This window comes from Apteryx mantelli, chromosome Z (assembly GCF_036417845.1).
Source record: "Apteryx mantelli isolate bAptMan1 chromosome Z, bAptMan1.hap1, whole genome shotgun sequence".
Classification (NCBI taxonomy): Eukaryota; Metazoa; Chordata; class Aves; order Apterygiformes; family Apterygidae; genus Apteryx; species Apteryx mantelli.
In genome coordinates, this window is record NC_090020.1 from 44,508,431 (window position 1) to 44,531,836 (window position 23,406).

Genomic DNA, 23,406 nt, shown 5'->3' on the forward strand with positions numbered 1-23,406 from the left:
GATCCTTTTTTAAATATATTGTTGTCTGAGATAGACTCCTCTATCCGAGGCACAGTTTGATAGGAGAGAGCATTTGGCAATCGTTAAACAGTCAGATGAGTCCACTGCACCCAAATAATCTACATCATCTTGTACAGCTACGCTGACCTTGTTGTTTATCACTCTGCTAGGCCTTGTGCTAACCACAAATCTTTATTAGTGTGCAATATGTATTTCCAGATATTTGTAAAAATGTGTGTGTGTGTGTATGTATGTATATATATATGTGTGTGTGTGCGCCTCAGTCTATAAGGAGTGCATTGCAGGTGCTCCCATGCGATGGCAATTCCCCGTTGGCAGTGACTTTAGGAGGTTTTTTTGGTTAATCAGCCCTTAGTCCCAGTGAACACAGGCTCTGGTGGTATTGCATGAGACTGGGGTTTTGTCTGATGGGTTTTCTTTGTTACCAAAGCATGCACGCGTGCAGTGCTGAGTTTGTAATGCTGAGTGAGGGTTTTCTCATGGTCATGTGCTGTGTGGTTGTGAACACCAGAGTAGTGATGACTGCTATCTGTACTATGGATATGACAAAACCAGAATATCTGGCTTCTCAGAATATCTGAAAGCTAGCGTGCTTTTGTCGTACATTTTCTCCAAGCTGAAATAAATACTTCTGGGGACACACCAAAAAGGGAAGATGCAAAGGGTGGGAGTGGAGCAGGAGAGGAAGGCTGATGGGAATAGAGAAACTTTAAGATGTTTCTGGACTGACTGAGCTTTGTAGTTATTCTGTGGTGGTTATTTAGGGCAGTCCATCATTGCTGTAAAGAGAAGGATAACTGGAATGCCTTAAGTGTTGTGTAATGGTAGGGTTGTGGCTGGTTACAAACTTTGTCACAGCGGGGGTTTTTTTGGGAAAAAAAAAGTTTTAATGAACAATTTCTATAAAGTTTTAATGTTTTAGTTCTCTTCAAATTCTTTTTTAAAAGCTCTGAAGTGGATAGAAAATCATTTGGGTGTGACTGAAGTTTTTAAATAAAATACAGTCCATCATAAGGAATAAGTCATTAAACAAGCACAGCTCAAACATTCAATATATTGGCTATGTTTAAGTGCTGAGACAGACTCTAGTGATACCACCTCATATTTTCTTATTTTTCTAACTGCGTCACTTCCTTTTTCAAGTAGATGCTCCATTTAACATTTTTTGAACTTTTCCTCCCACTCCACAGAGTACATCCAAATGCGTATCATATCATATGTCATTTTTTCTCTACTACCTAATGCATTTCTTCCTCACTAATGTGCATCAGGGGCTCAGAAGGCACAAATTAAGGGATGTTTGAGGTTCTGTGTAACCCATATTCAGGTGCTAGTGGATCAGTATTAAATCTCTCTTCTGCATCTGGACTTTACTTATGAAAGCAGCTCTTGTGTCCGCTCCGTTCACATGTTAAGCTCTCTCTGGAACAAACCACATTGTGGTAGCAACTTTCCTGTCATTTCGTGAGGCATATGAGACACCTTGGAAGAAAGGTTTAGTGATTTGCAGAACAGAGGTAACCTGGGGAGCTGTGGTAAAAGAGTTGGAGATGGCAAATGGTCAAGAAAGATGGCTGGAGAGCTCATGCTTAGAATTTTTGTGAAAGGAAGTAATTGCTGGTTTGGTGGAGTAGAGAGAAGGAGATCAAAGGTATGTGGTCATACCTGTGCTGTTTGTTGCTGCTACGCCACAGAGTCATGTGGGGATACTGGGCCTCGGTGGCTGCCCTGAGCGCACGTGGCAGTGGAGGCATGTTAGTGTGGCAACCTGCCGCCCCCCTTCTGCCCTCCGCTGCTCTTTATAAAGAGGAGCCCTTTGTCTGCTTCCCCTTCCCTGTGCTGGGGCTAACGTATTTCTGTTATGGCACCGTACCTTGCTGTTTTCCAGTTTTTCAGCTGCTTTTATGATTGGGACACATAAAAGCTTGTGTTCCCTACTTTTGCCCTGCTTGTGTTCCTGCTGATGCTAATGTAGATTATTTTCCTGATATCATTTAAGGGGGGTACTTTTATATGGTAAGGCCCTAACAGGAAACATAGAAACTGATAACCGTAGCCCTACCAGATGAGGCCAAGGCTTCATCTTGCTCAGTGTCCTGTTTCCCACAACAGTCAATAGTGAATTTCCTGGGCACAAGACAAGTAATAGATGCATCCCCAGACTGCCCACCTGACAGCCAGAGGTTGTTGACTTTGTGTGTAAATAACCTTTTTACATAGTAACCCAAAAGAGCATTTTATAATACGGCTGTGTTTGTCTAGCCATGTATAATGAATGTGTGTATGCCCAAGATGAACAGAAGATCCTGTTACTCTTGGTGATGAGATCCTTAATATTTGGATCCTTTCATGTGGTATTTCATGAAAGTATTGTCAAGTGAGGCTCATCAGAGAGGAAAGATGGTTATGGCTGCTGGGTGTCTTTCCCCCCCCCCCCCCCCACTGTCATTACTGTGATCTAAGGTGTATTTCATGGGTCAATAAAACACCATGTATTATTCTAGAGTGTGAGGCACCAGTGCACTGAAAGCAGCACAAACCAGGATTTCTGGTTATTGCACCATGGTAGAGTTGGTGTCCAAAGCTACAGTCTGTGGAGACCCTGCTGTAGCATTAGCCTATGCCCTTCTATTATTTCAGTATGACAGCAGACCTGCTTGTCTATGTGTTTGTACTGGGGTGCGGTTTGGCACTGACCTGATCTCTTGAATGTAGTATGCTGGAAAGTACTGGCCATCCGCAACTAATGTCTTTTTTCAAAATCTTTCTATGGTCATGAAGAGAAAAGTAGTGATTTCTACTAGTTCTGTCTGACCCTGTGTCCTGGCTCTGATAATGATAAATAGCAGATGTCTGAAGGGAAAGCATAAGACACACACACAGAAGGTTGTCCTCCTCCAGCATACTCCCTCATCTTTCAGCCCTCAACAGCATAGGAACTTCCTGAGCCAGAGGCTGCGTCATACTTCACAGTCCCCCATGGTCCTATCCTCCATGGATTTATCTAATCTTCTTTCTAATCCATTTATATTCTTGGCTTTTGCAACATCCTGTGTCATTGAATTGTAAAGTTTTATGGTAGAACACAAGATTTAACTACATGCTGGAAGTTTCAGCAAATACAACAGAAATAGATGCTTCACCTGCTACATTTTTCTTACCCTTACATCTCTCTCTTAAGGCACTTCTGTTCTCTTCACTCTTTCTGCTTTATTCCTAGTAATTTAGGAATTTAAAAATAACTCTAGACACAGAGTAGTGAATCCTGTGTCACAGTGGCAGTAAGTTCCATCAGTGCAATAATAATTCCTTACCATCCTCTTAATTAGTCAGAATTGAAGGCAGGTGGAAGAATTTCATTATAAGAATAAAACTAACACTGTGTAGGCATATAAGAACAGAAGACTTCACTGGAAGACTTCAATTTCTCATTTAACTAAGTAATTTTAAATAGAAATGCGTTGTCTTCAGATCAACATTGAAATTAGTAGTTCTGTTGTGTGATGCTCTTGCTTCACATGGATTAGTTCTGTTTACTTGTATTCTTCTTCCAAATCAAGTATACACAGAGTATACCATCAAACAATTGAATTCTGACCTTGTGTGTTTGCAGGATTGAGGCTTGGGCATGAGGGATGTGTGTTTATACATAAAGTTAGATGAGCTGATTGCCACTTTAAAATCTGCCACTCCTCTTAAATTAAAACACTGTGTTGAGCAAAGATTTTTAGCTTCTGTGAGCCTGTTAGACAGGTTTATCATTGTGATGACTTGAATTCTTCCTGCATGCCATGGCAGAGTTGTTTGTGCCTCCTGCAGGGCCCAAGGCACCGCGGGGTCTGTTACTGTAGCACTGCTGCTGGTGCTTCCTTGCTGTCCTCTGACTGAACACAGTAAAGGTAACACAGAAGACTGCAGCAGTAGTGTTTCTTGTGTTAGGGATTGTGTACGTTAATAGGCAGTAATATCACGTGCCAAGCCAGCATCCTCAGGTTGGAATACTTTCTCTTATCTTCTTTCTCCCTCACAATCTTTTTGCTCTTGTGGTTGTTTCCCAGCATCAAGAGGTCAGACCAAGGTGTTCCCAGGCATTGTTAATTTATTCAGCAATTTAAATAACCTTTTTAGTCTATCCCCAAAACCAACCTAAAGTCACTTCCGTTAAAAACTGTGCTGGAAACTTTTCTCTTAACCTCAACAATGGCTCATCTTTTGCAGCCTCTCAGTAGATTCTCCCTGTATTTGCTTTCCCAGTGAATTGGTGCCTGTGTATTTGTTGGAATTTAAGTATGAGGTTGGAAGGAGGATGAGGAAAAGGCTCTGAGGTATTTATCTTAAAAACTGTGTGATGTACACGGTTTAATTGCAAGAGCTAAGTATGTACACCTTGGAAAGAAACAGGAATTGGTGGCAGATAGTTGTTCTGAGACTCAAAAGATGCAGAAATTAAAGAGGATGATGAAGAGACTGAGTATCAGGAAAAAAGCACTTTAGTAATGTGTACCAAAACACACATGTTTCTTATCTCTTTTAAGCTTGCGATAAATGTGGCATAAGAAGGAGCAAACCTCTATAACCAGATGAATATTTCATTGCTGTATTTTGGGATTCATACTAAACTATATTTCCGTTGTTTGGATACTTTTGCCTTTTTTAGTTGAGACTTCTCCTAACTGATCAGAACTTACTAGAAGTAACCCTTTACCCTCCTCCAACCTACAACGGTCCTTCTCAGCTTCACTCCCTGCCTTTCCCAGAGGTTTTCTTTCTGCCTTTTCCAGTTAGTCTTGCCCCAGATAAGCGGAGAGCCCTTTTAAAAACAAAATGTGAAGCTGCTCTCTTTACATCTCCAGACTGCTGGTTGTTCACAATGTCTGTCTGTTACTAAATGACGGTTTTTCTGAAAAATGGTGACTGAGAAATGGCTGGAGAAAAGGGAAAGTAAGTCTGATAATGTGGCTGAGGTCCATTAGCAAGAGTCCATATATCTTCAGTCAAGATAAACAATATTCTGCTCTTCAGTGCACTGCTTAAAAAGATGAAATCTGTTGTGACAGGCTTTTTATTTATTGTCTGAAAATAATTGCAATGAAATTGCATTTGACTCAAATTGGCGATTTTGAACGTAGAACACCACAGAATGGGCTTTGGGGACAGTGTCCTTGAACTGTATAGTAGAGAGGAAATCTTTCAGAATTTAGTGCAGTCCAGATCTGATCTTGCGTGGAGAGAAAGATCCTATACTGTGGATTAAATGGTTTTAAGATTTCTGTTATTCTCTGATGATAAGCCTGTGTTTATATTTAAAACAATGTTATTTACTCTGTTTTTAAAGGGAGGGATGGATATCTCTTTCCTCTGCACCTTTTCCAAAAATAATGAAAACCAATTTAACGCCTTTATGCTACAAATCTTCATTATGGTATGTGAGGTAAATTCTTATGGTAGTTACCTATCACAAGATGTGTGCGTTACATTCATGGTGTGACAGTCACCGCATGTTCCCCTGAAGTTAGGAAGAAAAGACCCTTCCACAATAATCCTGAAACAAAGTATGAATAAGGAAAGATAGAAAAATTAAATATATAAAAGAGGTACTATTTTGTTTCAGCCTGTGGATGAGTGCTCTAATGCCTGGAACCACTATCTTTGAAAGTGTCTATTTCTGGAACTTAAATGTATCAAAATAAATTTCATTAAAAACATTAAAGAAAAATGTTATTGAAGTGCAGCATAGATTTCAAATTGAAGAAAAATCATGTAGATGATGTTCTCAAGTTGTGAATGTAATGGGCCCAAAAATCTAATGGCAAATGATGAAAATTCTGGCATACCTGTTAGTACAGGTATAAGTTTCATATGTATGACATAAAGGGTTGGGGGCATTACCCCTATAAAGAGTGTTTATTTAATTTGGAAAAACACATTTTGGTGCAACAATGTTAGAGGATTTCATATATTATTATGAGTTGTAGTTTTAAGAAATGCTGCTAAGGATCTTACATTGCAGGTCTTCAGTTAACAGATGTGGTTTTTATGCTGTTGGTTGGTTTGTGAGTTTTCTTTTATTCACAGCACAGTACATACCAGCGTGTGGTTGCAAGGAAGCTTGGCTGAAGCCTGCAGGGAGTCAGAAGCAGAGAGTTAGATGTCTTGTTCTTTCCAGTCTACTACCAAGCATAACTCCAATGAACATGCGCTGTCGAGTGGCTGTGGTTGTGGTACAGTGGCTGCTGGCATCAGGAGTATGCCAGAGAAGCTGGAATTAAAATTCTGTTGAAAAGAAAAAGGAGGATTTCGTGATACTTACGGAAGCCAAGCAGCAATCTAGTCATTTAAATGTGCAAATAATAAGTATTTTATTATAGAGGTATAAAGAATATACATGTAAGAAAAATATGATATGTTATTTTTAAAGGCTAATAAAAATAAATATTCCTAATGGCGAAGAAGAATTGTTTTCTGGGTTTTACCTGGCTTTAAATTCATTTGCCCAATCCTGCCTTTTCCCTCCAGAATGACAGGAAGAGAAGTGGCTATATTTTACAGTCTAGCATGAAATACTCAACTGAGATGAAAAATATGGGTGATCAAAGGTACTTTTTATGCTTTAATAATAGGCTGTTCTCGTTTGGAAGTGACATTGTGTTTCTGTGACAGTGTCCAATGTACCAGGTCTGACTGCTGTAACTTTATGAAATGATGTTAGCCTGTAACACTAATATACATGGTTTTTCTGTTTTGGTGGGTTTTGAAACCTAGGGCATAGGTAGTGAGAACTAGAGGACTATGCTGGTAGAACTGTTTTTGCAATAACAGAGGAAGAAAGATGACCAAGGAGAGGGGCATAAGGAATGATATATAGACAGCAGATAGTAAATCTTAGATGTCAGTCTGTGTGATGGTCAGGAATTGTGTCACAGGGCTGATTTTGTATGAAGGGTATGAGGACAGGGAAAGTTGTTTTTGAAAGCTGGTGGTGTGTCACAATCTCAAAGTCTGGTTACTTTTGTTTTTCCTAATGCAGTTTCTGCCTTGGGACTTTTTCTAATCCAGGCAATGTTGGGAAGATCCCTGAAGATTATTGATGCATCATGAACCTCACAGAGATTCCAGGCTGAGATATTTATAGCTGTTCTGAGTTGCAGATGAGGATTTTATTCAGGCAGGAAGGGCAGCTGTTTGATATGTTTAAAATAATAATAATAAAATTACATTGCATAGTCTTTCAGTTCCTAAAAACTTGCCAGTTTTATACCTTTGTGTATCAGTCAGTATTTTGCACCTGATATTTTTCTTGCTAAGGCAATGTCAGTTTGATGGGTAAGAAAGCCATTAATGGTGTGCAGTTTTGCTTTATATCGTCTCTCTGGAGTTATTCATAAGACTCTTCCTGTTCCTTTGTACCCTTGCTTCTCTGCTTTAGTGTGAACAATCCCACCTAATGAGAGAGCACGAAGACGTGCAGGAGCGAACAACACTACGCTACGAGGAACGAATCACAGAGCTGCACAGTATCATTGCTGAATTAAATAAGAAGATTGATCGACTGCAAGGAACAACAATAAGGTACTGTAGCTTCCTGGAAATTCTGGGCTAAATGCAGGAATGGTGCAAAATGCCGTGTGACGTATGTTTTAAATATAAGTTGATGATAATTTTAAGGTATTTAAACTTGTTATGACTGGTACTAAATAGCTATCCGTAGTTAGGGCGTGTGTCCTTGGCACAGTCCAGTGTTCTGTAAGGTACCCGTGTCATCCCAAGGATAAAAAGCCCTGTATTCTCCCTGGTAGAAATACACTCTGCTCAGTCTAGTGAGTCCTGTAAAGAACTGTACTGTGCCATCTAGATGTTCCTTTAGCTTAATATACATGCCGGGAGATTGGGTAAGCGATACCAATAGTGGAAAAAGAAAGATGTAGCCACCCAAACTGCACCTCTGTTTTTAACTTTCTTCTGTGGCAACCTACACACAGCCTAAGCCAAATCACTTCTGATGGGAAATACAGATCATATGGATTTTGATAGGTTTTGAACTTGTGCCAGCAGTTGTGATGAAACACAAAATGATATCACATTGTTGCCTGTACTTGGAACAGCAAAGCTTGGGACATTACATTAAGTCATGACTTGTTACTGTTTTAAAAGAAACTTTACATTTGACTACAGGAAAATACTTATTTTTCCTCCCATGTTTTTATCCATTATTCTCATCCTAGAGGAAGTCAGACTAGAAGAAGGAAGGAACTTTTTAAAGCTTAATTTTTGGGGATGCATGTAAGCCACTAGAACCTAGGAATTTTCCAGAGAATATCCAATTAGAGTTGACACTTTTGTAGGTGAAGTTTACATGATGCTCTTCCCATGTAGCAAAGTTTGAATTTTTTCTTGCTTATTAGCTGCTTGCTTTTAAGAAAAAACTGGTGTACCATGAATAATAGAAAATATCATTATGCATGTATACCATATAAAACTAGTGATAGAATCACATGGCATTAATCTTATTTAAAAAGATAAATACTGCAAACTCTACTGGTTATAACTGGTGATAGTCATGGCAGTATTTTTCAGGTAAAGATGTTCTAAATTGATTGTACTTCTCTGAAAAAATCGCTATGCCTCCATGTTTGTTCTTGCTTGATAACTCTATAGTCAAACCTTCCATTCATTTTGTGTAGTCACCTTTTGTTTCAGCATGGCACTGGCTACCCAACCCATCTTGCTTTCTGGTAAAGTTTTGGTTGAAAAGGTGGGCTGAAGAGCAAAATATGGGAAGTATCAGAGCTGCACTGATATTTTTTGGAAAGGCAGAAAAACTCTGTGGAAATTTAGAAAAATATTACATAACAACCACAAGAGATTTTTTGGATGGAGTCCTTGGGCCAAGCTAAATGCCAAATTATATGTCAATTATGAAGTACTGGAATTTGGTGGATGCTGTGAATGTTCTGCCACATCCATAAAAAAGTCAGCTCTGGCATGCAGCGTTAAAACTGAGTTTGATACCAAGTGCATGCTGCTTCTCGTGAAAGTGCAGTTGCTGCTGAGGGGTGCAGACCGTTGAAGGTGTTGGAACAATATTGCTGCAACAGATGCCAAGCCGCTCTTGTGCCCGACCATTTGGTCATGTCATATGAGAACTCATTTGCTCAGACTGCTGGGCGGCCTCCTCTTCTTATTTTTGTTCTGCTTTTGTTAGGAAGAACGAAAACATGTATGAAGTTTGTGGTTTTATTTCCTTTAATGATTGGCATAACTTGTTTTCTTTGACAGCCCAATACCTTGGTGTTTGGGGAATGGAGAAGGAAAATTCTTCCTAAAAATGGCAAACAGAGGTAGAATTGGAGAGATTCTATCCAGTTTATAAAATACAACTAAACAGAATTAATATTAATACTTCCTGCTGGGACTTTCTCTAAATTTACTTAGGATGTTCTTGCCTCACTCTTTGGAAGGTGTAACATCTCGCAGAACAAGGATGGTGTAATTGCTGTCTTTGCTGGGACAGGTGTGACTCATGGCACTCCATCCTTGGCTGTTGGGAATGTGAACTAGGGAGCTGGAACAAAACAGTTCTGCGAGAAAGAGTCCTGGGAACATGGCTGCTCTTCTAGGGCCTCAGTATTTATAGCTTTCTGCTAAATCAGAATGCAAGAGGGATTTTATTTTTAATTTTTTGGTATGACTCTTGGATATCTGCAAGTACGCATGCTGAGATAAGGCTTTGCTTGTAATATCAACAAAATTTAGGCTTTCTGAAAGCAGTTTCTTGAATGAACTTTAACTACAGAACAGAGAAGTGTCTCCCCAGCACTGACACAAAGATTGTTCAGTATTTTCATGTATAGTTTCTAGGCTGTAAAAATAAACTAACATGCAGCCAGATGTACTGCTACTTTATGACATTCTTAATGGTTCCTCCCAGTAAACAAAAATATTCTGGAAACAATTAGAAAAAGCCGGAGTTGCACAGAGAGAATTTGACTATCTACTTGAAACCGTAGTATCTTTAAATTGGTAACTATCAATTTGAGGGTAAGTAAGTACATAAGCAGCAATAGTATGTAAGTCTGAATAAGCTATTGCAACAGCTTGAGGAGTTTTGACAGATTGTATAAGCTAATTAATGTTCTCCATTCAGATTTTTTTAAAAAAAAACATTAGGTGATGTCAGGGGGATTTACACAGCTTGCAGTGTAATGGCTCTTGCTTGCATGGTTCGGTAAGTCCAGCTGTAGAAGAGAACTTAAGTCACATGCCCACATCTATGTCTCTTCCCAGGTATATTTGATAAGCTACTCTTAGTAACAATAACCCGATGGGAGTATTTTAGAAATTTCTGGTGATGTTCTAGTGATTTGCTAGGCATTTCTTAGGCACAACAAGTTACATGTGTGTGGCCACATGAAGTTAGCTGCTGCTCTTGCACTACGTTCTTCCAACATTCCCTAATGAAATGAGGTCACTATGGTTATGGGAGCAAGCCAACGTTCATCTGCAATTGTCTCATCTCCCTGCTGTTGCTCTGGACCCTTCAGCTGGTTTGGAAACTCAGCCTTGCTAAAAAAGTTGAAATACAGCTGTAACTGATTAGGGCTAAAAGAGAGTTTCCTATACTCATACAGTGTAAGTAGACTAGCTTGCTTACTTGCTCTTACTTGCTTAGGTCTTGAAGCCTGACAATGCAGAATTTACCCTCTATGAGTTCAAGAAGGTAGCAACTTGGGGGTGAAAGGATGCTGAAAAGTGGTCCGCTGGGATGAGGATAAAACTGAGTAATCTGAAGTCATAAACCTTGGTTCTGTTTGTTCTTGGAAAATTTTAATTGGATGACCATGTTTCACTGTTCTGGTCTACGTTATTGGGGAGGAGTTGGGAAGAGGTGGCTTGTATTTGGCTTAAGTTTGTTGTAAAACTCAAGTCACAGACCTTCAGTCAACTTCTGAGCAAGATGGTTGGACTGAAGAGTGTCTGATGTTTCTGCAGAGAAAGTGCAGGCTCTGAGCTCCTCTTAATGTATCAAAGGATGCAGGTGGTAATGTTATCCCTAGTTCTTCTGTTCCCAATTGCAGGAGAGAGTTTGGGGGGAGGGGGGTTGTTTTTGTTTTGTTTTGTTTTTGTTTTTTCCCCCCATTCAGTAATTCTCTGTCCTTTGACAAGATGTATGCCTACTTCCTCTTCCTCTCCAAGTGCGCACAACTTATAAGACAGGAAAACCAGTCAAATGGATCTTTCCAATTGCAGCAGTCCTATTGTAAATATTTGGATATAAAGGATACACCCTGATAACATAACTTTGAAACCCCCAAAAGATTTACAAACTACATAATAGTGTACTAACAGGGAATTATGTGTATATTAAAGGTGAATATTCCTGACTTTAGAAGCTTGGGGTATTGCTATAGATTGATTCAAGCTCAACTTCTTTTTTCTTAATCATGTAATTGGCTGGAAAAATTATCTGTAATCCAGTCACGCAAAATAACTTTGGCCTGTGACTGACAGTCTTCCTTAGATGTCATCTTGATATTCAGCAAAAGTAAAAAGGGAGAGAGATCAAACTGCTTTACATTCTAAAGCAGTTGTTGTTTGGTTACATCTGTGCAACTCTAAAAATAATAAGCAACAACACCAGAAGGACATAGTCTCTCTGGCTTATTGGTGCCTGCTAAGGATTATTTGAAACAGTTGCTGAGAATTTTGTAACCCTTTGCTACAAAACCATTAGTCTAGAATTACGGCTTTTGATCTGAAATAATACGTAGTCAGAAAGTAGGTTGTCTTGGGATTCATGAGGAAGAAGGAGAGTGAACAGACTACAGCATCAAAGAAATAACACGTGGCGCGCAGGCATATCTACACAGTGACCTAGAGGTGTGACTGTAGCTCCTGAAGACGTGCTAGGTTGAAGCTATTTGGATTCCATTCAAACAGCAGTGTGGGTGTGATAGTGTTGGCTTCAGCATACAGTGCCCAGCCCCACCTGTCTTCAGTGATTGATTCCCAAGCTGTCTCAAGTGTATTGCTCTTTGTTCGCAACTGGTTTAGAGAGATGTCGAGTATGTACGCACAGGGAGCAGCCCATCCGTGGGTTGCAGTGTACGAGTACCTGTAGTGTTCTCTATCTGAAGGTCTCAGAATGCTTCAAAAGTACTTGTTAAAGCAAAATGGTTGTTGAAAAACAGCTGGCCCCTGAAGTATGAAATCATCCAGTGTTTTAGACCTCGGTCTGTGCCCTAAGTGGCTGCAGGTGGAGGGACTAATTGACCTTGCTGTTGCTTACAGAAATGGATTTCTGATCCTTCTGGGCAGGTCTTTGAGACCTAGAAGCATGCATTCATCCAGAAACTGGCTTCTGAGTTGAGTCCACAGAAATGTGTGAGTGCTGCCACATAACGTACTTTTCAAATGCCCGAGTCCTTTAAACTGAAAAAAACAGCTTTAGTGCTAGCTAGACCAAGCTGTGTTGAGTTTTAAATGGAAAAGTTTCACAATAAGAGCCAAAAGGAGTGTGGTGAGAACCGATTACTGTGTGCGTACAACAGGCATCGTTTTATGATCAGTGCAGCCTCTCATCCATCTGCAGAGGTATTTTAGATTTTAAAATGTAGGACTAATTGTAGAGAAGGCTGATGTATAAATGAAAAAATGAATTACCTTCGGACCAAAAAAATGCAACTCTTTGAGTACACAGTAATTGTTTTTGTCTGAAGCTAATTATTGTTGGCTTGTGTTGTGGTTAATAATTAACTTATTCATAGAACATTAACTCATGCTTATGTGTCTTTGTTACTCTGTTTTGATTCCTGCTGTTCATGATTTAGTTCTCACACTTTCCTAAACATGTATTGCATAGCACCTTAAAGACCTTGCTTTGATCTAAATCTTAATTTTAACCAGTTCACCTGCATTTCTGTTTAATAATAGTCGCTAACTGCTTCTGAGAAAGTCTAACTTTCTTTGCACTAAAGCAAATGTAAGGGTTAGAAGAGCATAGTAGTTCCTAAAGAAATTGCGTTTCAGTAATTTCGAAAACCCTGCTTGGCAAGCAAGCTGAAATTCCCTTTTTTGCATTGTCCTGGTCAGTTGTCACCTCTGCCACTTTTGCAGAAGACTTTTCTTCAATTTGTGTTCCCTGTATGTATGGGCCATATTCTCTGCTAATTTGCCTGGCAAATCCAGTCAAACCTTCAGGCTAAAATCTGCAAGATTTCTGCATGAAATACTCATCACAGTATAGTGCACACACAGCAGACTTAGATTACAAATGCCCCTCCCAGAGGCAGATCCCCAGATAGCTCTTGCTGTTTCTTGCTGCCTCCGAATCCAGACAACTCCATTCTCACGCTGTGTTTCTTATCCACCCTTCTGCTGAAACTGCAGCAAAATGAACTTCACTTAATGTGTAACAAAATGAGGGCTGTTTGCTCACTTATCAGAGGGCCTTTGCAGCTGTATAAACTGATGTTTTTCTCATGTTCAAAATGTACACCTTACTGTCAAAATAATCATTATAGAGGTAAAATTTATTTTTCGAAGTTGAATCAGCAAGTGGATCAAAAGAAGAAAAATGTTTAGAAATGTTCTCAGGCAAAGCAATTATTCATTTACTTATCTTCTTTCCCAGTGCTTTGAACTCTTCATGTGAAGACAGGAGGGAAAAGCCCTAATTTTTTAAGCTCATTAGCTTTAGCTAAAGTCTTCTATGGCCTAAATTATTTTGGTAGAACCAGCTTGACAAATAACAGTTAGAACCCAGGTAACTGAGGCTTTTTGTTTCCCAGTAACTGCAGCAGTTTGATACTGTATTCGCTTCTCTGTTCCCTTCCTTTTGAAAAGGGAAATGAAAACCTGCCTGTCCCTGGGAGAATTCAGATGCACGTGTGTAGGTACATGCATGTGTACACTTGTGTCGTGCACGAGCCTACAGCAGGCTCAAACCGAGAGACACACCCAAACTGGTTATTGCTAGTCCCCTCTAGGGTCAAAAGCTGCCTGTGCAGATTAAGAATGGTCAGTTAGGGAGTTACTGCAAAGCATGTCCTTCTTGCACACGTCCTCACTTATAGATATGTGAAAAAAAGCCCTGAGTTCCACTCATTATTTAGTTGTATGGTGATCTGGAATAATAAAGACCTTGGGAATAAAGAAATTGAAGGCAGACACTGGCTACCACAAGTGGCTGTTATGGGTATAGCACAGGGGCAATTGCTTTGTGGTAAAGGATACAAATCCTTCTTGACTGGATGGACAAAACCCTGTTACCCTCTTGTGGATTGTATCCTGTCATTCTGATTACAAGTCTGAAATAAGTGCCATGGAGTTGCATATTTCAAAGGTTTTTATTTTTGCCTTTGCGCTCTCTCCCAGGGAGGAAGATGAGTATTCGGAGTTGCGGTCAGAGCTCAGCCAAAGCCAGCATGAGGTCAACGATGACTCGCGCAGCATGGACCAGAATTCTGTTTCAGTACCAGAGAATCAGTCTACCATGGTCACTGCAGACGTGGGTGAGTTATGCTTCTTAGTAGAGGTGATCACAGAATCACAGAATCGCTGAGGTTGGAAGGGACCTCTGGAGATCATCTAGTCCAACCCCCCTGCTCAAGCAGGGTCACCTAGAGCACATTGCACAGGATTGCATCCAGGCGCGTTTTGAATATCTCCAGAGAAGGAGACTCCACAACCTCTCTGGGCAACCTGTTCCAGTGCTCTGTCACCCTCACAGTGAAAAAGTTTTTCCTCATGTTCAGATGGAAGCGTCTGTGTTTCAGTTTGTGCCCGTTGCCTCGCGTCCTGTCGCTGGGCACCACTGAAAAGAATCTGGCTCCATCCCCTTGGCACCCTCCCTTCAGATATTTGTACACATTAATAAGATCCCCTCTCAGCCTTCTCTTCTCCAGGCTAAACAGGCCCAGCTCTCTCAGCCTTTCCTCATAAGAGAGATGCTCCAGTCCCCTAATCATCTTTGTAGCCCTTCGCTGGACTTGCTCCAGTAGTGCCACATCCCTCTTGTACTGGGGAGCCCAGAACTGGACGCAGTACTCCAGACGTGGCCTCAGCAGGGCTGAGTAGAGGGAGAGGATCACCTCCCTCGACCTGCTGGCAACACTCTTCCTGATGCACCCCAGCATACCATTGGCCTTCTTGGCCACAAGGGCACATTGCTGCCTCATGCTTAACTTGTTGTCCACCAGGACCTGTCCCAGGTCCTCCTCCACAGAGCTGCTTTCCAGCAGGTCAACCCCCTAGTGATGCTTTCTAGTAGTAAAGACAGCCTATCCTTTGAAATGCCAGTCAAACATTTGGTGAGGAAATAGATAAATATAGGCCGTGTTAATCAAAACAAATGTTGGAACTTCTCCACAGCTGTGAACTTGCATTTGAAGTAATCTCCATGCCTTTATGTGGAATAGCTATAGAGTCTAAAAGGGAATGACCTGTTCAGGAGAGCCTATGACTTTGGGGGAAGAAGGGGCTGGGGGAGCTATGCACATCCCTTACATGTACCAATGAAGTAGTCTAACCCTAGAAAAGAATTGTGGACTGAGTAAAAGTTGGGGGAAAAGGCCTGGGGATTGGAACTATCTATCTAGTTCTTCTGCAGTCTTGTTATAAAAGATGTCTTCAGTTTTTGAAAATTGAGAGCCCTTTTAAAGTATTATATAGAGATAAACTGTTCAATTGGATTTAGACCAGGGTAAATCTGACCTAAGCCTGTGAGTAATGTTTTGTGGTTAAGAACTAAGAGGACAAGTATCTTTTCTGCAGAATTTCATCTCTTTGGCCATCCAGGCACAATTAGTGATCATTTGAAGAACCTGCAAGTACAAAAAAGTTACTGTAATCCAAAAATGCACATGACTAATATAAGCATTAGGCCTTAAATAATGATGACATTCTAACTGTCTGGACACAACTGCAGCCATGGTTAACTGCAGGCTAACAGACCTCTGCTTTAATCCTCACTGTGACCAACTTCTAGAATTCTCTTCAGAACATTATTTCTCTTAATTTATATTTAAAAACAAATAGTTTGTCTTCCTTTTCTTCCCTAGGTAAACTACCTGTGTATGTGGGAGCTTCTTTGGGCTGACAACATACACAAGCAGTATTTTAAGAAATCATTGAAACAGCAGTCTTAATCCCTGTTGCAGAACTTGTGGTCCTTAAATATTAGACCATTAACTTGATGTGAGGCTTTGGTTATAATGCAACATGTAATATTTGCTTCCCTACATTTGATAAACTGTATTTAAACAGTTTCTATTTATTTAGAGCAGTGCACTTCATTAGTGAGAATTTTTTGCTGTTTTTTTTCCAAGACAGTACTTTCTAGAAGAATTGAACTGAGAACAGGCTGACCCTTGGGCATAGTATTTGCTGCCCTCAGGTGCAGTATAACAACTTAGAAAATATGTTACTATTGTAAGTAACCATATAAAATAGAGATTTTTCTGTATGACTTCATAAACTGAAATAAATGACACCAACTCCGGAACTGCATTTGCTCATAAGTGCAAGACCTGCTGCAACACACTTGTATTTCAGTGTCTTGAATTTCTAGAAGCACTGACAGAGCAATATTAATAATAATATAATAGCTAAGTATCCCATCTCTGGAGTTCAAAGAATTTTTAAATATTTAACAACGGATTGTATGCAGTCAACTGAACACTTTTGCTTTCAAAAGTAAATGCTTAATGTTAAGTTTCTAGTTGAACAGGTTCTAACATGAGTTCTGTTTTTCTTTTCTTTCTTTCTTTTTTCTTTGACAAAGTTTTCAAACTAATTTGCTTTTCGGCATTTATTCTGTGGTTGGGGCTTTGATTTTGTTGCTCATGGGGTAGGGTTTGTGTGCATTACCAATAAGTTGTCATTTTAAGTTTCTGCTAATGGTGGGAAACATGGAAATAAGATGAAATATAGCAACACAAAATAAAAAAGAATGTTAGCCCTAGGGTTTCTTTCATTTATCCATGTTTGCCTTCCATGTGTAGTCTCTGTTTGGGGGGGGGGGGGTGTTTCAATTTTCCTTTGAAAGTAAATCCTTTTGTGTGTGTGTGTGTTTTATTTTTATTCATACATACGTACATACATATACATACATACATATATATACATACATACGTGTGTGTGTATAATGTATGTATAAATGGTAAATAATCCTGATCTAATAACAGTATGTATGGCCCTGCTTATTGCACTAATGGAATGAGCATCAGTGACTTAGAAAATACATTAATATGTCATGATACACTAATGCATTTTAGATATGCTATTCTGCTCCTATAAGCAATAAAGCGTTAAGAGCTAAAATTATTAATCCTCTGTGGTAAATCTTGCAAAGCTCATGATTGGATTGTACTAGTTTTCTGAGAGAAATGTGTGTCTAACATTATTGTCAACCCTTACTTTTCAGGGGAAAAAATGATGCTGTAGGGCCAAAATTATTATATGTGGTCTTGTGTGAAGGTTATTTGTTAAAATGGGCAAAATGTGTATTATATAAGATGTTATGGAGATTAAGGAATTAAATAAAATTTTTTTTACAATTAAACATCCTCTGTGGTATACACCACTCATAAATGAGTTTTATTATTAAGGGGTATTTTTTATGTTAGTACAGCAAATGGGTGATTGTTAGTCAGGAGCTACATTCAAGAGTAATGTTCTGTATGTGTGTTGCCCATTCACATTTGTTATGTAATACTGTGACTTCATTATAAATTCTTTTTTTTTGTCAGCAATAGTTTCATATTTATGCATACTAGCTTGTGGAGTTAGATGTGTGGTAATGAGTTTACAGTTACTTACTTTCTGACCACCTCTTTCCTTCATTGCCTATCTCTTTCAGTCTTCTCTTGAGCTGAGGTTTTTCAAGGCAGTCTAACTTGTCTCATGCTTGTTAAGTTTTAGATTCAGTTCGATGCCAAACTCCTTTAGGCCACTTCAAGAACGCCAGCTATGAGGCTTGTATTTGGAAATTCTGACTGTAGTGAAACCCTCGGAGCAGTAGTGTAGAAATAACATCATGCAGCAAGAGTGCATGCCACTCTTCTTAATAAGCTATAGGAACTGATGACACACTGCTGTCGCATGATGCACCATTTGTGTACTGTGCAGTGAGCAGTTAATGTAAAAGTCCTCTTAATTAGTAACCTCAAAATAAATACCAACTAATGCATTTGAGAGACTGCACAAAAGTGAATTCTGCCATGTGTCTGCCTTGGGGACTACTGCTATGTATCACTAAACGTGAGCTTAAGAGAGATGAAAATAAAGTGGGCTCACAAGGTCAGGAGCCCCACTTGTTTTTTACAGAAATGAAGAGCACCATGGCAATGCACAAGGCACCAGAAAAACTTTGCCTAAGAACCACAGAGGAAGCAATTCTCTGCCACATTTTGTAATTCAGATAGTGTTCTTGTATATGTTGTTGTTAAACTGTAGTATGGAACAGCAAAAAACAAGGACTGCTCTTACAAGTCATTAATATTCTGCAGTTAAATCCGAAGAAAAAATAGGTGTAAAAACAAAACATGGGCTCTAAGATAGTTGCTATGGATCTCTTTTGTAAACACAAAGATTTTTGAAGTTGGGAGGTGTCTAAGTGCAACCGCAAAAATTTCCTTGAGAAACATCAAGTGATAATGTCATTGAATGGACTGGATGGAAGAACAGTTGAATTTCTGGAGAAAAACCTTTGAAGAAAATCAGGATAATAAGGACTGAAGAGCAGAAAGAGTAACAAAAAAGAAATTGCAATGTCTGTTAGCATGTGGTGCAAGTTTTGCCCCTCAGAAAAGAAAGCTTTCTGAAGTAAGAATGAGCACACTGGATAAGCAGGGGGAGTGTTATTTTTCAAGCTGGAAGTAACTTGTGATTTGAGTTGAGGTAGTTACGGTATTTAAGCCTGTTGGCTGGTGAGGAAAAAATGTCAGATTAGCTTTACAGGACATACCTTTAACAAAAGGAGGATTTAGCAGTTCTGCAACAGGTACTTTCTGGGTTAGAGTTTGTTGTTTCACTGAGTCACTCTGTTCCCATCAAATATGTGTTCTTTTTATTTTGTAGATAACTGTAGTGACTTGAATTCAGAACTGCAAAGAGTGCTGACAGGTCTGGAAAATGTTGTCTGCGGGAGAAAGAAGAGCAGCTGCAGTTTATCTGTAGCAGAAGTGGACAGACATATTGAACAACTCACCACTGCCAGCGAACATTGTGATCTAGCCATTAAGGTATCAATAACATTAAACACTAAATGCAGTGAGCACCTTGCATGAGATGTGATAATATTCTGCAGAAATAGCACTTTATTTACAAACATGTTGAAGTACTTTGCAAAAAATCAACTCTGGCTCATAGTATCTGTTGGATAGGTAGTCATACACCTGTTAATACACTAAATTCTCCAAAGCACAGGAGGAGCTACTAATAGATTTTTTTGGTCTCAAAACAGAGATGCGTTTTTCTCATCCTCACTTCAGAGATGAGAGAAACTGGAGCACTCAGCAGTTAATTTACTTTCTGAAGGTTATCCAGCAAATGAGTTGTCTCTTGCTGAAGGTCAGAGACTGGTAACTGAAACTACAGTGTGTAACACTTTCTAAAGTTTGAGGATGAAATGCCATAAACTACATATAAATTGTGGTTTTGCTGTCTTATAATATAAAGCTAGTATTTAACACAAAGCACAGAGCGACAGATTAATTCTAACAAGATAAGCCAGCCACAGAAACAGGTAATTCAGTCGATACTTGTATGTCTTGGTTTTATTGTGCATGTAACAGAACAGTAAAAGGAAAGCCTGGTAACATGCGTAATTAAGGGGTTGTAATTCAAAACCTTAAAGTAAGGGAATAGCAACGTATCCTACTATAGAAAGGGAAACAGGTGAACGAGTTTTTTTGCGTCAGATGGAAAAGCAGCAGTGACTCGTTTATCTAAGAGCAAGTGTATTGACACTTTGCCCTTGAAGTGGTGAGATCTGTGACCATTCTGAACTGCTCAGGCCTTTGGCATACTATGGAGAAAGGTCAGTTCTGTTCCTGGTGATGCCTGAAAAATATAATTGCCTGTAAAGAACTTAATGTCAGGTGGTAGGTTGGTGAATGTAAGTATGTAAGACAGAGAGACTCCTGAGTCTCTTGCGTTTTCTGGAGCTTTAGGATTACGTATTCCCAGTACTCAGTGTTCACAGAGAAGGAGATTGTGGATCTTAGAAAACAGATGGAGGTTGGTCTGTGCATAGTCCACAAAATCCCTGAAGTGAGAGGAGATGAGAATTTTTGCAGGAGGTGGATTCAGTAAAATCACAAAGTAGCTGCCAGAAGCTTAGTTCTCAAGCTTTTTGTTTTAACCCCACTGTTTACTGTTGATTCAAAGTAACTACAATCAAAGTTTTATCACTGTGAGTAACTGTCAGTAGCTTCTTCCCAATACAAGATACGATCCCTTTCCTTCCGTGTGATCTCTCCATGCACAGCTATTTTGTGGGCTGTGGAAAAGGGAGGTTTCCCCACTGCCTATGCAGTAGAGCCTGGGATTGTTTGTGTTGGACAAGTGATAGCACACAAAGGATATTAACCTTTCAAGAAGATAAGGAAACTCTCTGACGTGCTTGGATTATGAGTTGTAGAAGCATGTCACTGATGTGTTTAACGTAGCAAAAACATGCAGAGCTCCTCTGCAATTCCACCTATTGCTGCAGGTTGTTTCTGCTTTCCTGCTTCGGCAGAGAGAACTGAGTTCTTTAAAGTGCATAAAATCATGTATGGAAACCAGGCACGTTCTGATATTTAATCTTTTGCTTTTACTGTTGATGATTTTCTTCATTGGTGAACTAAGGTATTAGTGTTTTGGATATTTTGAATCCTCCTGCTTTGATGGTTAGATTTTATTATTGTTTTTAATGTAGTTTCTGGTAAATTTTTTGCTGACTTTTAAACAAATCAAGTGACTGTAGCTAGCTTAAGTGTTTCTGCCCTGCAAATAAGAAAAGACCTTGAAATGAGCAGAGCGTCTTGATAAACTGCAAAATTACAAAACTTCCCTTTGTTTGAGAAAATTTACACAGAATTGACTGGTTAATGCTTAGGATATTTCAAAGAGTAACTATTAAACCCAGTAACTGATACTTAACACTAGCAAACTCTAAAGATGAAAAAAGCTGTATATACTTCTCATCATTAACCATTTAGAACATGAGAACAGTTGCACTGGGTCAGACCAAAAGTCCATCTGTCCGGTGGCAGATGCTGATGGAAAGACCGTATTGATCAGGACACGCATAGTATATGTGGGGAGGGAGACAATAAGAAATATGATTTAAAGGAGTAGACCAAACCTCGCTGCAAAAGTTTTGTCCCTGCTTCTTCCACAGAGGCTTATGGAGTAATCTTCGACTAGTTGTCAAAACGATTTCTTTTCTTTTGTATGAGTGTTTTTCCATGCCCACTAAGGATGGGACTCTTGCTATGCTCCAAATTTGTTAAATAATATTAATTTATTAATTTATTGATAACAATAAATAACAACAATTCTGGACAAACAGTAAAACTTTATTGATACTTCAGTTTGAGTCACTGCATTGGGAAGATTTCTTGCAGAGAAAAGTGGAGTTGTATTTTCAGTGTGGCTTGGTTTGGCATTTTCAGCTATTCTCTAGTTGGTCTTTTTATTCCCTCCCAAATTAAGGGTACTCACCTAATTTAAATAATCACCTCTATTATATATGAAAAATTAAGTCCTTTTAGAAAAAAAAAGATAAAAAACGAATTAAACTATTTAAAACCTTGGAATATGAGTTATTTACCTCGCATATCAAACTTTAAAGTATGGGTGTTAGCTATAACTTGTTCTTGGGATATCCAGTGAAGTGAAACTTTCCAGATTTTCAGTTACATCATATACTCATTAATTTTCTGCCTTTCTTGCTACCATTTTAAGGTGGACTGCTTTAAGAGAGGTTCAAAAGCTTATTAGCAATAATCGGGGTTTTTGCTTGATGCAAAGGTCTTTGGATAAATTACATTTAGCACAGGTACAACTTATGTTAACTGCATAGTAGTAGAAGAGCTGCATGTAGTTACACAACACCTTGAGTGTTATGCTGCGTTTTAACATGTTGGAATGACCAGTCTCACTTCATGTTTAGCCATGGCAGTGTCTGTCCCCTTGCTGGTGGGGTGGGTGAGTGTGCGGGTGTGGGTGTGGGTGGTGGTGGTGTGGATTTTCAGTTTCACCTGGTGGAAGTTGCTCAATCTCTTCTGTGCGGGGTGGTGCCTACAAGGCACAGTTCTGAGCAAGGGAAGGGGGTGTGAAATGCTGAAAGGCGTTATGTCCCAGAGAACCCTAAGGGTTTTTTTAGGCATTAAAAAGGCTATAACATTTCTGACATAATGTAAGCCTAGCCATTGTGCGTTTTCTTTCTTTTATTTCTTCATCCCCTCTAGGAAAGAATATGTCCCCGGGGACAGAGAGAAGGAGAGTGTCCTCTTCTTTGCTCTTCCCACTCTTTTCCTTGCCCTTTTTGCAAAGTTGGTCCAACATGAAGAAAGGCCCCATGCCCTGCACATACAACCACAGGCACGGGCCTGTCTGTTACCCTGGCAGGGAAATGACATTGCTAGCCCATGGCAAGGAGTCATTAATTTGTTTTAAAGTGCTTTGAGAAGAAGTTGCTGGGATTACTGTCATTAATCATGTTTTATGAAAGTAAGACAGCTGGTTTGTATATAAAGGATCCCTCTGCTTTCATGTTAGACAGTATGAAAAATTTTAATAAAATGGCTGACTGTAATTTCAGACAAAAGAAGCAACCTAATGGTGTTGCAGGGGGAGGTGTATGCATATATTGCTATATTTGCCCTTTACACGTTTCTGTGCTGTGTACCATTAGTCTCATTTAATCACCTTGGTCTGGTTCTTTCTGTTTTATGGTGACTGTATTTTTGCAGACAGTAGAAGAAATTGAGGGCGTACTAGGACGGGACCTTTATCCAAATCTATCTGAAGAGAGATCTCGATGGGAAAAGGACCTAGCTGGCCTGCGGGAAGAGAATGAGAGCCTCACTGCCATGCTGTGTAGCAAAGAGGAAGAGCTGAACAGGACCAAGGCCACCATGAATGCTATTCGGGAAGAAAGGGACAGACTGCGCAGAAGGGTAAGGCCTGCCAACCATCTCAACACTGCATAGAAAAACACTTCTTGTTACAGAGGACAACTGAGTCCTCCTAGTCCATGTAATTTTGCCATCAGGACAGGCTTCTTTTTCATCTCTCTTCCTGTACTGTTTTTAGGGTTTTTGTTTTTAAAGCCAAGCTATGTGAATTACAGAGCTAGGACAAAACTGAACATAACTGAAAAAACGTATATGATGA

At 39.5% G+C, this 23,406-nt stretch overlaps 1 protein-coding gene across 1 annotated transcript in view; it reads left to right on the plus strand.

Annotated features, from left to right (window-relative positions):
• Positions 1-23,406, plus strand: part of MCC (MCC regulator of WNT signaling pathway) — a 193,135-nt gene that overhangs the window by 122,305 nt on the left and 47,424 nt on the right. Inside the window, exons 4-7 of the mRNA XM_067316540.1 lie at positions 7,448-7,590; positions 14,395-14,531; positions 19,099-19,262; positions 22,983-23,189. Of these exons, the coding sequence (XP_067172641.1) occupies positions 7,448-7,590; positions 14,395-14,531; positions 19,099-19,262; positions 22,983-23,189 (651 nt within the window). The remainder of the gene's footprint in view (positions 1-7,447; positions 7,591-14,394; positions 14,532-19,098; positions 19,263-22,982; positions 23,190-23,406) is intronic.